Source organism: Halichoerus grypus, chromosome 9, assembly GCF_964656455.1.
Source record: "Halichoerus grypus chromosome 9, mHalGry1.hap1.1, whole genome shotgun sequence".
Lineage (NCBI taxonomy): Eukaryota > Metazoa > Chordata > Mammalia > Carnivora > Phocidae > Halichoerus > Halichoerus grypus.
The window spans coordinates 33,768,033-33,786,562 of record NC_135720.1 but is presented as its reverse complement, the minus strand read 5'-3'; the positions used below and the strand labels follow the sequence as shown (position 1 = coordinate 33,786,562).

Genomic DNA, 18,530 nt, shown 5'->3' with positions numbered 1-18,530 from the left:
TGAAACATACTTTTCTATACATCTGTACTGCATCTGCTTCTCACTTGGCTAAGAAGCTTATACTGTGACCACACGCTTTGGACTTCAGATGACCAATTCTAAATCCTTTGCCTATAGATGTTAAGAACTGTTGATATATTTGGTGAGATGTCAGTGAAAGATTTTAAGGACTGTAATATCAAAATATCAGCTATGACACTCAAAATTTTAGGCTTAATTAATTCCTAATCATTCACCACAGTAAATAGTAATTTATTATTTACAATGATATGTCACGAACAGACCTTAGGACAAACAGCATGCACAAATTATGTTTAAAGATAATGCTTTAAATACTACAAAACCCTGTTTCATTAAACTGAAATTTACTAAGCACTGACTGAGTACCAAGCATCGTGCTAGGTCTACTTACCTAGGAGATAAGACACAAGTCTTTTAGTACACAGTATTTTTTGTGCTCACAATATCGTTTTTCGTATGTGCTTTTATCCCCCACCCCAACATAAAGCACGGATATACCATGAATGGAATTAATGTGATTTCTTTCAAAGTTCAATAAAAATAACATGGCTTTAGAATCAGGCCACGTCAAGATGTAGGTGCCTCCAAAAGATTTACACTTGCTTCTCAGTAACCTGTGAAATGTAGTGTGAAAATAACAAAGAAAAGCAGTGATACTCATAGAAGGCCATACGAGGAAGTGTGGGATTGTGTAAGACCATGGCTTTGCTCCCCAAAGGGCTGCAAGCACCTGTTACACCTGGGGAGACATGGCAGAGGGCCTCACGCCAACATGTGAGACTCTGCTGCCCTCACCTGAGCACTCAGGGAAGGGCCAGGGAGCACTCCCTCCAGCCAAAGACAGACAATGCATCCAGGGCTGCCCACTCGCCATCCTGCTGGAAGAGGGACCATGTTCCTAGTGTCCTTCAACTTCTCTTCCTGGGGGTAATGTGCTCAATCCCATCCCTGAAGGACGTCCCAATGCCAACCCATTCCCAGACCCCTCAACGCTTGCTTCCCTCCCACCCAGCCTGGCCCCTGGGCTCAGTTTGTTGACTTTCAATTTCTGGGGCATATATTTTGGTCCGATAACTTAGTCTAGTCTCTCACCTCTGCCTCTCCCCTAGAATGCAAATCTAAGTTACCTTTTTAGTGGATTCTGTGACAATTTATTTTCATTTTTAACACTGGAAAATGAGCTGCTTCGTATGATGGATGGGGCATTTTATATGGCAGTGTGCCCTTTTTTTCTTTCCCAGCAGATATTAAATCAACGGTGTATCTTCTAACTCAGGGATTATGCTACACGCCCTGTTCCCCTGGGTTTCATCACTAGCCTATATCCCACTGTGGTCATTCTACCTGCTGGCCCGGCCTCACCTATCTGTCTCCTCATAGGAGGTGGAAAACAATAAGCTGGCAGACAACACGAATGCTGGGAGTAAAACTGTAACAGCAACAGTTGCAGCACAGAGCCTGTGTCCGTAAAACCCAAATCCACCTTGTCCCCTCAACTAAGAAACAATTATTGGTATTGTGGCTTCTCTTGGTCTATTATGATTACATTATGGAGGGCCCTGAATGGCAGGCTAGGGTTTGCAGACACCCAAATGCTTTATGCTCATTTAAGAAAGTTAGGAAATCTGCTCAAGTCATAGTGCCAGATATCCTTACATACAGGTTTTCTTGGGCAAAAAGTAATAGTGACAAAAACTGTCCCCATAATTACATCTTATCCAACCCTAAAATATCAGAAAGGCAGGCAAATCTATGCTGACATTTACGGTGAAGTAAGATAATGATAGTTAAGTTTTTACATATAGAAGGTCCACAAGAAGTGAGTTACAAAAGCAAAATGATCCAGAAAAATAATACACTGCCAGAGAGTTCAGGGATATGATAACCTTTGCTCCCTGCCTTTTCCCCCACTATTCCTGTGGTACATTCTATTGTTTGGATTAAAAAGGCCAACCAAAATTTGCTACAAACACCCAAGCTTTCCTGTCTTTATGTGTGTTCTACTCCTCTTCTGTAATCTCTTCTAGTAACATTTCAAGGCCCAACTCAAATACATCAAACTCCATAGAACCTTCCATGATCCACAATCAAAAAGAATCTCTTCCTTCCATTGAAACTCTTTTATGATGGGATTCTAACATATGACACCTGCTTTCTAGTTACACACCACATAGTTGAGTCATAGCTGGAGCCAGCTAGCAAATATTTATTGATCAGATGAATCACTCAAAAGTATTTCCAAGAATGCTATGCTAACATTTTAGTTATTTCTCTAGAATAAAATAACATATGCCAACATGTATTTCCTAAAGAGCAAAAAGGCCATCTTAGGAACATTTTCTAAAAGAAACAAGTTGCCTCCATCTATGGCATGGTTATTTCCTCTACTACTGAGAGAAGAGAGGACGGAAGGAATTAAAGGTGTTACGAGAAATACTTCAGTCACTTACTCCTGCAGGGAGTCACCAGCATTTGCATGCACCTGCTTGAGGATGCACCCGCTCGTCCCACAAGACCCCTCACGAACAACTGAAGGCCTCTAAAACTGTGGCCATGGTCTACACCTTCTATGTGAGTTCAGAGATCGTGCTCTCGAGAGTACAACCATGCTTCTTTATAAACCGCACTGAGGTCAGTGTAAGTGTTGGGGGTTACACCCAAGCGCAGCCCACATGACACAGGAATCCAGTCTCTCTGACAGAGTTTGGAAAAAGGAGGTTCAGGGACTAGCTTCTGAGGACACTTGAGAGTTCTCATGTGTATGTGAAATGTCAGGTAATCGCCGTGTTGTGGCTCTTGCCAGCGGATGGGGAGCGGCATGGGGTCAGGTTCCTTCTGGCTGTGAAACTACACTTTCTCACGCCCTCCCCTTGGTGAGCAGGTGAAGCCAGGCCAGTTCTGGATCAGCTTTAGCCCCTTCCCGAACTACTGACTATCTCACGCCCTCCCCTTGGTGAGCAGGTGAAGCCAGGCCAGTTCTGGATCAGCTTTAGCCCCTTCCCGAACCACTGACTATACTATTTTGACTCCTTTTGCAGAGATCTGGGGTATCAGGGCCTGTGGAACCCTTTTCTCTGGGCCAATGGCACACAGCCCTCTCCTGGGCTGACTGGCCACGCTCCTTGACAACTCAGGAGACTGTTCTAGCGGGGAGGGTGTGGGTGCGTGTACGTGTGTGTATGTGGGTCTGCACGAGTGTATAGGACAGGAACAATTCTTAAGTGTTCATTTATGTAGTAAGACATCCCATCCAAGTTCTCACAATAATACATACATAGAAGAGTCTGATTCACTTTGGATCTGCCATGCCCTTCACTTTTGGAGTAGAAATGCGCCCAACTGGTAGATATAATGATTAAAGATGGAGAGTTTAGAAGTTGTTTCTGGAAACTTTTTTTCCGCATATCTTGACAAGGGTGGCCAAATGCTATTTGCTAAAGACGATAAACAATAAATGATGCCAAAGCTCTAGTTTAAATGGTGTATGACAACTCCTATTAAGCTCCAGAATCATGCTGTATCAAATACTCAAGCTATTAGTACACTAATTACATTGAGCTGCCAAGCTTTGAACAGACACAACATGCCTGATCATTAAGCCAGTCTGTTCTTAACTTGAGCCATAGTAATGACTGAATCTGTGAATAGTATCATCTTTGTAACCTTCCTTTTTCACATTTTTTTTTTTTTTTTGTCTTAACAGCTGTGACTCTGTCTCTTATTTTTTTTATGTATTTATTTTTGGTGTGCTGGTGAGCTCAAGTTATGTGATATACAGCAAGACTGGAGAAGAGCAGTATTTCACTAAGACACCATCAAAATTTAGTCACAAAGGATTTCACAACTTACAAAATAATAATTTCTTATGCATACAAAAACTTATAATGGAGAAAATAATCTCATATGGTCCTCACATGTTTTATATACTGAACTAAAGTATATTTTTAAAAAGAAGACTTTATTTCTTTTTATTATTTGGTTAAATAGAAAATTTTAGTATTTCTTCGAAACATGTAGATAAACACACATTGCTCATATTTTTGCATTCTAGATTAGAAATTCAATGTCAGACCTTTAAAAGAGATATTAATTTCTTCTTTTATTCATTAAAAGCTAAGTTAAATGTAAAGCTGACATTTTTAATGCTACAGAAAAATCTTTTATCTTCAAAAGGGCCAATTGGAAATACAACTTTCCTAAGAAAAAGAATATAACACATATTTTAGGAAATTAAACAAGGACATTTTAGCAAGGTATCTTGAACAAAAATGGCATCACCTTAGTCTGATTGGAAGTGGAAATATCAGAGGCATTCTCTGCTATCTTGAACTGCCTAAGTCCTGACTATAATCAGCTCTTTATCATCCAAATGCTTAAACTTTTATCCATCTCAGATTCAAAGACTTTTAAAGAAGAACCTGAAATAACTTCTATAGTAATATGCATTTAATTTACAATGAAATTAAGTTCTGATATTTTTCTCTTTTAATTGGTATTTTTTATGCACTATAAAAAAAATCACAGAACATCTTAAAAAGAAACAAGATTTTGTGCTTGATACTATAATTTGATTTTCCATGTGAGTCCCCAAGTAGATCCAGACACTGTTTCCAGACCTAAAGCAGATGCTTTAAACAATACCTGCAATGATGCTCTGGGTCAGAGTTGTTAAATGAAACCAGAGATGGAATTTAAACAGAGTTGTGACCAAAGACATGCAGCCCTGGCTATAAACAACCCAGAATCTACACCGCAACTGCTGCCAACTCTGGGATTCTTCTGGAGAAGAATGGCAGAGAGTGGCAGCAATAGATTTCTTTTCCATGCACAAAGCCCTAAATGTTAAAATGTTACAAGATCATCTTGACCTCTTAGCAAGTCATGTAAGCTCTCTAAAAATTGAGTTCCTCAACTGTAAATTAAGGGTGTGACATGAGATCATCCTGAGTTAAACCACAGAGGGAACACAGGGAACACGCCCTCTACAAATAAGGGAAGATTGGAGGAGCTTGGCTTATTTCGCAAAATCTCTTTCTCATAAAGGTACAGCTTCCCAGGGCGCCTGGGTGATACAATCAGTTGAGCTTCCAGCTCTTGGTTTTGGCTCAGGTCATGATCTTGATCTCGTGGTGGTGAGATCGAGCCCTGCATCCTGTTCTGCGCTGGGCATGGAGTCTGCTTGGGATTCTCTCTCCCTCTCCCTCTGCCCCTCCTGCTCATGCACTCTCTCTCTCTCTCTCTAATAAATGAATCTTAAAAAACAAATGCATAGCTTCCCTTTACTTTGAAAGGTGAGCCAGAATGATGGTAGAAAAATCATACCGATCAAAGTCCACAATGGACTTGAAACCGGTATGATTCAGCAATTCATAACCAGATGCTCATCAAAGCTACCCTCGACCCTTATTAGGCAGAGATGCGATTTGAGGTAAGTATGGGCGAAATGATGGTAAGTCTGTGATTTTCTTAAAAATACTGAAAGGATGGGCGCCTGGGTGGCTCAGTCATTAAGCGTCTGCCTTCAGCTCAGGTCATGATCCCGGGGTCCTGGGATCGAGCCCCACATTGGGCTCCCTGCTCAGCGGGAAGCCTGCTTCTCCCTCTCCCACTCCCCCTGCTTGTGTTCCCTCTCTCGCTGTGTCTCTCTCTCTGTCAAATAAATAAATAAAATTAAAAAAAAAAATACCGAAAGGAAACAAGGTGTGGGAGACAGAACAAGATTAGAAAAACAGGTTTGATCATTGGTGAGGGGTTTATGGGGTTCATATACTACTCTGTTTTCATGTATAGGTGAGAAAAATTCCATAATACAATTAAATATATGTTTACACACACATACATACCAAATGGGGGGGAAAAGTCATACTTACAGTTTTTATACAATACACATACCGAGCTCCGGCTCTGAGAGATTCTGACTCTGGGTCCAGGGAGTGGCCCAGTCATGTTTTATAAAAAATACTACTACAGGGCGCCTGGGCGGCTCAGTCATTAAGCATCTGCCTTCAGTTCAGGTCATGATCCCAGCGTCCATGATCGGGCTCCCTGCTCCGCGGGAAGCCTGCTTCTCCCTCTCCTACTCCCCCTGCTTGTGTTCCCTCTCTTGCTGTGTCTCTCTGTCAAATAAATAAAATCTTAAAAAAAAAAAAAAACTACTACTACAGATAACCCTATTGCATACTTTGGATGAGATAGCATCAATCTGGTCTTACCCCTCATTTTATAGAGGAAAGTAAGGCCCAGAGAGATAAAATGATTTGTCATTAAGGGCTCGTTGATGGCAGAGCTAGAACTATATCCTCAAGCCACATGACTTCTGGTGTGTGATGTGGTGTGTATGTGTTTGTGTGTGTGTGTGTGTGCGCATGTGTAATATCAATCCCACCGCAAGTTGAAGGCTATCACAAAATGGTTATTTTTATGGTCTACAATTTTGTTGTTTTCACCAAGTGTTTCCTCCCGCTGCAACTGATGTGTCTTTAGTACTCAAGAAATTCACATTTGTATCAAACAATTAATATGCTGTAGTCATTAAAAACATTTGTCTTATTAAGTAGATTGTGTCCCTTACAACCTGGTTCAAACTATTAATTTATCTAGTCAATCATGTCTCAATAGCTTGAATCCTGATTATATATAGTTATCATTAATAGCATACAGAATGCTTTAAAAAATATTACCTTGATGAATTTTCACGATCTACAGTCTGTCTTTCCCTCTTCAATGCCTGCCAATCTGGCTTTTTCCATCAATAGTTACTGACAATGCTTTTGAGAAAGTCAGAAGTGACCTTCCAAATGCCAAATTCACTGGACCTCTGTCCAATGTTAACCTTACTCAACCTCTCTCTAGCATGGGGTACTACTAACCAAGCTCATTTACCAACCTCGTCTCCCTCCCTGGGCTTCTAAGATGCTATAATCTTTCATTTCCTCTGACTTCCTATTATTTCTTGGCCTCTTTTACCAGCTCCTCTCCCATGGCCCACAACTAAAATATTGGTGTCTTTGGCTTCAAGGGAAATCTCTATGCGAGTCCCAAAAGCACACCTCCAGCTCTGGCTGCCTTCTGAGCTTCAGGCCCATGTAGCCAAAGTACTTTCACACAAGCAAGTCAACTACAAATGTCAAAAACTGACTACCTCATCAAAGGCTGTTCCTTTTCCTTAATGGTTTCTCTCAATGATAAAATCACCCAAGGTAAAATCAGCGAGTCATTCTAGATTTCTCCTCATTCAACATTCCTCATATCCAATTAGTTTCCACATCTTGTGAGTCCTCCTGGTTCGCATTTAACATTTCCCTCCATTCCCATTGCTGGGTCTTGGCATGGCCCAGGACTGTGTTAAAAGCTATCTATTAAACCCATGTTAATAATGACAGTAATACATGTTCATTGTATTACTACTACACATTAGCCCAGGACTGGGGTACATATCCTTCTCAGAGTTTTTCTGTGCCCTATAAGGAAATAGAGGATAAGAGTAAAGTGACCCAGATTTGGTTTCAAATTCCAGCCCCCCCCTTCCTATCTAGATAACCTTCAGTAAGTTATTTAAGATTGCTGATCCTCACTTTCCTCATCTATAAAAAATGAGACAATAATACCATATACTTCAATTAAACTCCTGTAAATATTAAATGAGATGATGTTTACAAAATGTTTAGCACCATGCCTGACCTCATGATAATTATTACCCCTTAGAAATATGGCAATATTCACTAATTTGTAACCTTTCTTTAACATATTAGGAACATCTTCCAATGTCAATATATACACTTGTATTTTCATGATATTTCACTACATAAATATGCTATAACATATGTACCCGATTGTATCCTTTTAGACTATTTCTAATTCTGGCCAGTATATAGAATATGGCAATGAACTTAAGCATAACTCTTTGCATGTTCATCTTATTACTCCCTTTGAAGGAATTTCTGAATACAAGGAGCATGGTTTTCAGGCCTTTACCACATGCTAACTGCTCTCCAGAGGGATTCTACCAATTTATGTACTCCCATCAGCAATGAAATTAGCTGGCATCTCCTCCTATGTAACCTCTTATTTTTCACTGCTCCAAACTTTCCTTCTTCTGACATCACAGCAATGATTTTAAAATGCAAATATAGGGATGCCTGGGTGGCTCAGTTGGTTAAGCGCCTGCCTTCGGCTCACATCATGATCCCAGGGTCCTGGGATTGAGTCCTGCATCAGGCTCCTTGCTCAGCAGGGAGCCTCCTTCTCCCTCTGCCTGCCGCTCCCCCTGCTGCGCCCTCGCTCACTCTCCTTCTCTCTCTCTGACAAATACATAAATAAAACCTTTAAAAAAAATGCAAAAATAATCCTATAACTCCTGGGGTCAAGACATTCCCCAGAATAGAAGCCTGCTCCGCCCAGAGACCCAGTCTGGCCTTCCTTCTGCCCCTGCTCCACCATGCACCTCAATGGCCTGTATGACCTAATTTTCCCACCAAATACCCTCAAACATCCCTACTTACTTTTCTAACACAAATCTCACACTCAACACACCCTAACTGAAAACTGCGATCTTCCCTGTTGAAGGGGCAATTCCATCCTTCCAGTTTCTTGGGCCAAATACCTTGGAGTCACTTTTTACTTCTTTCTCTTACAACTCGTATCATTTCGACTTGAAGGAATTCCAACGGTTCTACCTTCAAAGTCACAGAATTGTCTTGCCTGACCACGTCGCCTCCAGGGCTAATATCCTGGTCTCTCACTTGGATTAAGACATGAACCTCTTCCTCTTATATGGTCTCCCCATCTATACTGGCTCTCCTGTAGTCTATTCTCAACACAATAGTCCGAGGGAACATTTTAAAACATAGATCTTCAAACCTCTGCTCAAATCCTGCAATGACCCCACTCCACTCAGGATAAATTCAAATTCCTAAAGATGGCCTATAAGGCCCTATATAATCTATTGGTCCCATGGTCCCTGTGATCTCATCTCATACCGCCATTCCCCTTGCCAGCTCCAATTGGGTCACAAGCACTCCTTGTTGGTCCTAAAATACCCCAAGCAAGTTTCTGCCAAAAGGCTTTTGACAGACTATTCCATCTGTGCTTCCTGAGAAATACATCCATCTTGGCTCTCTGTCCCTCCTTCACGTCTTCATACAAATAATACCTAGACTACCCAACTGAATATTGCAAGGAGCTCCCTCTCTCAATTCTCTTTTTCTGTGCTATTTTTATTATTTTTAGAGTACTAACTACATACTAACATATTATGTAATTTATTTATTAATTTTTAGTTATAGAATTTAAGCTGCACAAGAACAGCAATATTCACCTATTTTGTTTAATCATGTCTCTCAGGTGCCTAAAACAGTGCCTGGAACATGAGAGCCATACATTAAATAGTTGCTTGGCAAATGAATAAAACATCCCAGGCAGTTTTATGCTCCGCAATCTCATGCTACACATTCAAATGATTTGGGGGGGAAAGTAAGGAAACACAAACTAATAAGACAGAATGGGATTGGGCGGCCAATCACAAAGTAGATGGCCCATGTTCCATCCAACAATGTCGCTGTTGTTCTGTAACTGTTTTCTGTGTACTGTTATTCTCCCTAATAAAATGACAGTACCTTGAACAAAATTCTGGCAAGTGACTAAAATTTTTCAACCAAAACGACAGGGCCAATGAACCGCCATCATGGGTCATTATTACCTAGGGGCTACCACTCTGCCAGGAAACTTCCTCTGCTAGTGAGACCTCCCTATTTAATTTGCTGTCTAAATAACACCTGCGTGTTCTTCACATCTCAGCTCTACTTCCCAGTGAAGCCTCTCTGATGCCCACTTCCTGTTTTGTAGCCCAGGGTACCCCAGGCTCCAGGGTTTACTCCCTGAGTAATAGCTAATACATGATAAAATCCAGGTTTAAATCCCAAGACTTAAAATGACAATATGGCTTCTAACTAGTACAGAGATAATTCTCAAGCCAACTCTCATCTAATAAGCCCAAAGTACAAACTAAAGAAATCCAAGTTAACACAAAGTCTCTGTAAATAACAAAATCATGTCAACGTTTCATCTCCAAAACACAACTTTTAAATTATTTTGTCTAAGGTTTTATTATTTAAAATGTACAGCATAAATGTTTCCTCAGATAATGTACCTCAGAGAATCACATTATAAAAGACAGGGCTATAAAGTCACCTAAGTTAATATGAATAAGCAGAGCTACAAAGCAAGATAATATTCACTTATTTATAATGGTTTTAGAGGAAATAAACTGTTCTAAGTTAAACAAAAATGGTATGCCAAAAATCCTTTCTAACCCATGACAATATCAAACCTTTTCTCAAAAATATATAACACTATTTACAATTCCCCTTTATTAAATTTTATGTTCTTAAAGATACTTAAAATGGGCCAAAAATATTTCATGCCAAAAAATATGTTATTTTGTAATGGTGAGAGCCATAATATAGAATATATATCATATATACATGTACATATATATATATATATATATTTTTTTTTTTTACAATTACTAGATCCGTAAGTAGGACAAAGCCAAAGCCAAAAAAAAAAAAAAAATCACAAGCTGATAATTGCATTTCCACATTATTCCACAAGATGTCAGCATGTAACTGAGTAACCTCAATGGTGGTGCTAGTTGGGGGGGGGGCGGTGTCTCCACCATAAAGAGAACAATAGAAACCCTTTCATTTCAGGATCTTAAGTTAGAGCTTTGGTAACTCACTTCATAAATGTGTTTTCATGTATATTTTATCATTTTAAACCGAATTCTTAATATATTCTTACAGCAGTTTGTAAATGCTGATGTTTAGATGTTTCTTTTTTGAAACATTTTATTCTTCTTCATTCCAACATAAATCTCACCAAATTCTTCTAGTGATCCAATGAAGAACTATTTCCGTACCTACTGAAACCCAGGAAGGATCCTAGGCATAACCAACCATTGACCTATATGTTTATCTTAGTTATTTTTCCCCCTTTTACAGATGAGAAAACTGAAGAAAAAAGATCAGTGGTTCACACAGGGACTCTTTGCTGTGTGGAGATTACACATTCAGTGGGCAACTAGTCTCCAGAGTCCTTTGTGTGTGTGTGTGGGTGGGTGTGTGTTGAGACATTCTGGTCTTGTTATTTTCCTTTGTTCCCCATTAACAGCTCATATGCTGAGTCACCAACACCTGAGCAACTGTTAATACAGATCATTAGTAGGAGCACAGTTACCCTTATTGAGGCCTTTAACTTAATAATTAGTACCAGGGCCCAGTAAGTGTGTAGAAAGTCCCTACTACTGCAGAAACATACGAAACTCTTTCTCGCGCGTGTGATAGTAAAAATACTGAAATCTGCATAAATACGTATCTTCACGTTTTTCTTACATCGCTTGTACTCTTATCTTGCTTTTCGTATTTTTCTCGGTCATAAGCCATTTTCTTCAGCAATTTCTTCATGGCTTTTTTATCTTTTTTATGATTTTCAGTATTTTGCTTCCTCACTTGGTTGACAATAAACTTGGGAATCTACAGAGAAATAAAATTAAGTTTGGGGAGGAAAAAGAAGTGGCACCATTTTGAACTATGGAAATAATGATCTTTATGTTTTAAATGTGGAGGGAAGTAAAGGTTTTGTCCATTTCATAAGACTATGCTATTTTACATGCACTATTCATTAAATATGCAAAAAAAATACATCGTATTATTCATTCACCATGAGTACAGAGCATGCACATGAAGTAATTTACCTCCCATTGTGTAAGTGAGGTTCAAAAAGAGGCTTGGTAAAGTTCAAGGACATAGTGGCCATCTTCTATGCCTTATATGCCAAGATTAGGGACTGCCTGGGGTGACTGGCATGAGGGGCCACCACCTTGACAGGTGGTCCCTTTAGAAGCCACCTGTCAACAACCTAGCCTTTAGCTAACCTGCAGTCCCTTCTGATAACCAGCTAGCCTCACCTCAAACAACAAAAACTCACCAATCAATAAAAGCTGACGGGGATCTAGCAATAACCTAGGAAAAACTGATCCTCAGAAATTACATAAGCAAAAATAAAATATTTTAGAAGTTACCAAATTGAAACAATGAAATAATGCTGGTATTTTAAGAATTGAGATTTAATAAGTGGACATTAATTTTTTAATTTTAATTCCAGTGTAGTTAACTTACAGTGTTATATTAGTTTCAGGTGTATGGACATTATTTTTTTTTTTTTTTTTTTTTTTTTTTTTAAAGATTTTATTTATTTCCTTGACAGAGAGAGACACAGCGAGAGAGGGAACACAAGCAGGGAGAGTGGGAGAGGGAGAAGCAGGCTTCCCGCTGAGCAGGGAGCCCGATGTGAGGCTCGATCCCAGGACCCTGAGATCATGACCTGAGCCGAAGGCAGACGCTTAACGACTGAGCCACCCAGGCGCCCGACATTATTTTTTTTTTTTAATTGCACTTGAAATCACCTCTTTGGTTCGCTTTTTATAGAAAATCTAACCTTTCTAAAAAGACTTTAGAAGCTAGATATCACCACCCATTAACAGAGCTTAAAAATATATACTTACTGTCCACAGAAGTTGCTGATACTTAATCAATAAGTGCATGATATTAGCTGTCCCAGCTGCCATTACAAATTCTCGCTGTTCGCTGGACTTCAAACCCAACGTGTGACACATGAAGAGATTCGGGGCCATGACCATTGCTACATTCATGGTTGTCATCTTATTTTTCTCTCTATTGTCTATTACTCTTTGGAGAAATTCAAGCAGGGCCTGAAACAGAAATGACTCTGAGATTTGTGTTTTCATGAAGGTAAGAGATTAAAGCACTGTCCCGTATGGGATTTTTACTTAGTTAAAAACAAGTAAGTTGTGAATAACCACAGTCGGCTAGCTACCTTCAATGGGCCTTGCCATCAAAGCTTCTCCATTTGGTTAGCACCCTGAGGTGGTGCTTTGTTCTGTGAAGGGCTATGGCACAGGGGAATGAAGCAGACAGGACACACACACATCTGAACTAGGCAGAGGGGAGAGGAATGGAGAAGCATCAGACATAGAGCCTACCGGAGCCACAGAGCACCGAAAAGCAGTTTCAAATATCCTACAAATACTCCCTTGCTTCAGGAAGTGCTTCACTTTTATCTTTAGGAGTTTTTAAAACAATCCCCCTTAGAAAGGCTCATTTAACCTCAGTTTCATTTGCTTTAAGGTACTCAATAGCTAGCTGACAAGAATTCTAAAAAAAGAATGGAGACTGTCGTGTGGAGGAAGGGGGGATGAAGAGAGACCAAGAGAAGAGAGTTTTTTAAAAACTGAATGAGCAAATAAAAAGGAACTTTTCACCAGAACAGGCTGGTTTATGCTCCTTTTGATACCACCCAGCTCCCACCTCTATTGCCAACACTCCTGTGTCCTCTGAGCCTGCCCTTCATAACAGCCACAGGTTAACTTATATCACCTTCCTGACAGGACTTAAGGCTTTAAGTTCTTCTTTTGCCTTCTTCCTTGAATTAATTTTGGTCTAGAACACTAACAACGATACAAGTATTCGATGTTCTCTAGGAGTGAGGCATTGTTTTAAGCACATCATAGATACCATCTCACTAATCATTACTCGAGAGAGAGGCTGTACTTATCCCCATTTTACAGATGAGGAAACAAGGTGCGGAGAGTTTAAGGAATGTGCCAGAGATCACAGAGCTAGCAAATGGTGGAGAAGGTCTATCTGACTTTTGTTTCTGAACTCTTAACTACAAAGAGAATCATGTTTTCATATTTAGTTTAAAATCCCAACCTGAAAGAGGTCAAATAAACCATACCGAAGTGGAAAAAGAAACTGTTCATCTCTCACAAGATTTAGGGGGGAAAAAATTCCTGTGTTAACAGGTGGATCTTAAATCAAGTTTAGCTGCTATATAGACTTCAAACATTTGAAACAAACTAAAGGCACAGCCTCAATATCTAACAATAAGATTTATGTATCTAATTTCTGGTACAGCTCTCAGAAAGTTAAACTATAATCCAACCGTAAGGTTATACGGTAACAATACCCGCTCAAATGAGGACAAAAGATTAACTGGTGAGGTTTGGGAAAAAAGATTTAATTTTGTTACAGGGACCAGAATAATTATTCAGGGACCAGTGTATCTCTTTCTTTACAAAGCATAAATTATAGAGATTAGGTAATAAACCATTTTAATTGTGGTGCGCATATGCAATAAGATTATTCAAACCATTACTATAATATTAGAATGTGTTTCTGTGTATTTAGATATGAAATTAATAAAAAGGTAGCCTGGCCCTTGCTGAAAGCACTTCATCTTCAGATATATTTTCTCTTTACCTGAAATAGAAGAATTGACCTTTTTTAATTAAAAAAAAAAGTATCAGGGCTCAGTCGGTTAAGTGTCCCACTCTTGATTTCAGCTCAGGGTCGTAAGATTGAGCCCCATGTTGGGCTCCACGAGGGGCATGGAGCCTGCTTAAGATTCTCTCTTTCCCTCTCTCCCTGTGCCCCTCCCCCACCTCTAAAAAGAAGTATCTATCACTAGTCTGGTATTACATAAGTCTTACTGGACCCACTCCCTGAAAACCAGTTTGAGTCCCAGCACAGTTACTTATCTTAGGGTAAACTTTTGACATCTCTGCCCTTTAAAGTCTTCTTACTCATAAAACAGAAATACTAAACTCGCAGCCTGCCAGGATTGAGCAAGACAATTATATAGCTAACTTCCTAAAAAGAAATAAAAATAAATAAACACCAATAATTTTATTAACATGGATCCCCCAATGATATCTTAATGCTGGTCTTCATTATTCCTCCAAGTCAAAAATAGTTACGATCATGATCCAAATATACAATAATAATCCAAGGTCAAAAAAATCCCGGTCAAGCAGTTTGCCCAGACATCTGTCTCTTTAGGCTTAAAGTAGGACATGGTACTAGTAGAATGTAGTGCCTCCTAACCCTTCGATGTGTTGTAATAATAGTCTACAAAGGTTATACGCGTGATCCCAGTCCTCCAAACAGCAACTGAAAGAGTGGCGCTAGGCTCGTAAAAATTGGAGAAGTTTGCATTAAGCTTCCTAAAATTACCTTGTGGCAGAGTTTTCCTTCACTTTGAACTAAACGTAAATGGTTTATTTCCTCGTACATATGGCATTTCTGTTTCAATGTTTCTATTATTAGAAATCTTGTTTGAAACATTCAAGGCTAGCTAATTAACCTCTTAAATAAAGCTTACTTAATTATTAAGTTTACATTTTTTGCATTTCCCAATTTTTTATTCCAAAAAAAGTATTTCCCTCTTGATTTATAAAACTGTACTCCCAGTAACCTTATATGCAAAAATTAAAGCTTTTCTAAAATTTTAGACAATATCTCTTCAAACAGAATTTTCAAAAGAGTGTGCCTGGGACTCTGAAGGCAAATTCCAAAACTGAGTTGTAGACCAGCCTTGCCCCAATAGAAACCATACTGGAATAAGTGTTTACTCTCACAAATATTTGTACTCCTTTGAATGCAGACATGTTTTAAGTAAATCATGTATCATTCAATGCCTCCCTTATATTATATTGGTCATTCACAGAGCCATCACAGACAGGTTACCTCTACGTGAATAAGAAAAAAGATGGATTAAATTTCTCTTTCAGGGCTCTGTGTCAGGGTACAGCTGACAAGCAGAGTGGAAATCAGTCCCCACGCTGTCCTCTTTCAGCCACAATCTACCCTTACACAGCAACCCTGGTCACACAATGGTTAAATGTAACCCTTCCTGGAGTTGGTCTCTGTCTCCAAAACAACACTTAATGCAGCCTTCTCAGCATGTAACAATCAGTGAAGCACAAGATTTTTTTTTCCTGACTTAGTAAAGGGAATAACTCTTTGGAAGTTCTCCTGTAGAGATGCAGGGATTTTACTCCAGTAATCCCCGCAAACTCTTTCATCCAGAAAAGTTGAGTATTAACATTCAATTCCATGGGCATGAAAGAACTATCACCTAGTTTCAGTTCAAGGAGTCTTAATAAGGTACAGGAAAAACTTCCAAGATTTAACAACTGGCTTTGTTTTCTTGACATGATTTTTCATTTTAAACAGAAAGAAATGTAGGGGGTAAAGAGGCAAGGGTTCTACCATTAGATATATAAGTTTTAAAGCAATGGCAAAACTTAAGGTAAATACTCTTTCTAAATTATATTTTAGAAGTTTCCGTTTTCTTTCGTAAGTTTATAACTAAACTTTTACGACTACTCTATAAACTTTTGTTATTAAGAAAATAAATCAACGTGCAGCAATCCACTGATTATTATAAAAGCCTCTGACAATGCTTATAATAAATGGTATTAAATCATATAGACCAAATCACTCTGAAATGATGATGTAAATCAAAAACTCAGGGTAAGCCCTTAGAGAAATAACTAGAATTTGTTTGAGTTGGCCTATCTTTTGGCTAACCAAACATTTCAAAATCATCATCATGACTTATTTCAAACTCTACTGCTTACAACTACAAATATAACATCTTTAGGCAACAGTAGGTTTTATTTGATGAGCCTTACAACTTTCTTTTTAAACATCCATTTTTCAACTTACTATATGCTCATCAAATAAAATTTGGAAAATGCACAAAAAATAAAAAGGAGAAACCAAAGCACCCATGTTTCCATCAAAAAAAAAAAAAAATGAACTTCACTCACTGGTTTTGGTAGAAGCGTTACAGCAAAAATTAAACACCTGCTAATACTATTAACATGACTAGCCTAATCCATACACTAATGAAGAGTTAAAAACTTCCACCATCTTTAAAAGTCAGTCTTCTCTTTATAGACTTAACTCTGAACATTTCCATGAAAACATCACATTGTTTTGCCACAAATAACGAGAAATTACTCTGCTGAGTTCTGAGGGATATTTAATGTAAATGAATCCGCTGACCTTAAGTGTGTCTCTGTTTGCATCAGGCAGGAGGATGACAAGAAGGTTCAGAGCCTGTAGTTGTTGCTTCCTGGTTGGAAGATCTGCAGACAGATTAAATAAATCTGAACTCTTTTACCAAACATTTTTTTTTTTTTTTTTACTTCCTTTTCATCATTTTGTAAGAAAAAAGTTATCTGGCATAAACATCCCTGTGAAATTTAAGACACAACAACTGAGCAGTGAGCATTCTTGAGAGTGTGTTTGAGAGAGATCAGGGGAAGCAGCTGCCACGTTAGAGCTTCCTCTCAGAATGCTCACTTCCAACTGTGATCATATGATGAGCGGCCTTATGTTTGCAGACACACAACAGTGCTTTGGAAATGATTTTAACTTCTGCGTGATAATTATTCCCCAATGAAGAGACACAGGAAGTCGGCCCTTCCATGGTATGGTGTCAGGGTGCATCTGTAACAGTAAAGGTTGTTTCTTCGCTGGTGAGTGGACAAATTATGTGGTAAGAGTCCATCGATTCCAACAGGAAGATATAAAACGGAGCCTGGAACACAGTAAGTGTTCGATAAATGTCTACGGAATGAACTAGAAAAACAACCAGCAATGATTGAGTCGAAGAGGTACATGATTATCATTGATAGTTATCATTTTTAGTAACCCTTGACCCATAGAGGTAATACTCATGGATAGTTGGAGTCATTCTGGTATTTTGTTCCTCAGGAATCGATTTGTTCTTGAATCCATATCTAAAGAATGTACACAAAACAGCATAACTTAAGCATTATAAGTATTTTAAACACAAGATGATTTCAGTCATGTCTCTCCTAGAAATTCTGAAGAAATGTTATGATATGAGAGGACACATGGGAATCATCTCAATATTATATGCTTTAAGAATAGCCTGGAAAACAATGGAATATTACTCAGAATAGACCGAAACAATGGAATATTACTCAGTCATAAAGAAAGAAATCTTGCCATTTGCAACAACATGAATGAAACTTGAGGGCATTATACCAAGTAAAATAAGACAAAGACAAATACCATATGATTTCACTTATATGTGGGATCTTAGAAAACAAACAAACAACAAAACAAAAATAAGTTCATAGATACAGAATGACTGGTAGAAACTGGGGTTGGGAGGGGAGTGGACAAATTAGGTGAAGGGCATCAAAAGGTACGAACTTCCAGTTATAAAATAGTTAAGTCATCGGGACGTAATGTACGGCAGGGCAACTACAGTTGATAACAATATATTGCATATTTGAAAGTTGCTAAGAGAGTAGATCTTAAAAGTTCTCATCACAAGAGAAAAAAATTCTGTAACTGTGTGTGGTAATGGATGTTAACCAGACTTACTGTGATGATCACTTCAATAATATATACAAATACTGAACCATTATGCTGTACATAATGTTGTAGGTCAATTATTATCTCAATTTAAAAAAAAATCAGAATAGCCCAGAATAGTCCTGGTGGACATTGTAGCTCACCATAATCATCAATAGTGGTACCCTTTCCCTCTCAGAGTGTCCCAGCTGGGAAGTTAAAGATATGGTCATTAGAATATGGTGATGGCAT

The 18,530-nt window shown here is 38.7% G+C and overlaps 1 protein-coding gene across 5 annotated transcripts in view; it reads right to left on the bottom strand.

The window, feature by feature from the left end:
• Window positions 1–18,530, bottom strand: part of ARHGAP18 (Rho GTPase activating protein 18) — a 192,431-nt gene that overhangs the window by 7,016 nt on the left and 166,885 nt on the right. For all 5 annotated transcript variants that reach the window (XM_036120854.2, XM_078054751.1, XM_036120853.2 and 2 more), the window contains 3 exons: window positions 16,953–17,035; window positions 12,584–12,790; window positions 11,412–11,552 (listed from right to left, as the gene is read on the bottom strand). In XM_036120854.2, coding sequence (XP_035976747.1) covers window positions 11,412–11,552; window positions 12,584–12,790; window positions 16,953–17,035 — 431 coding nt within the window. The remainder of the gene's footprint in view (window positions 1–11,411; window positions 11,553–12,583; window positions 12,791–16,952; window positions 17,036–18,530) is intronic.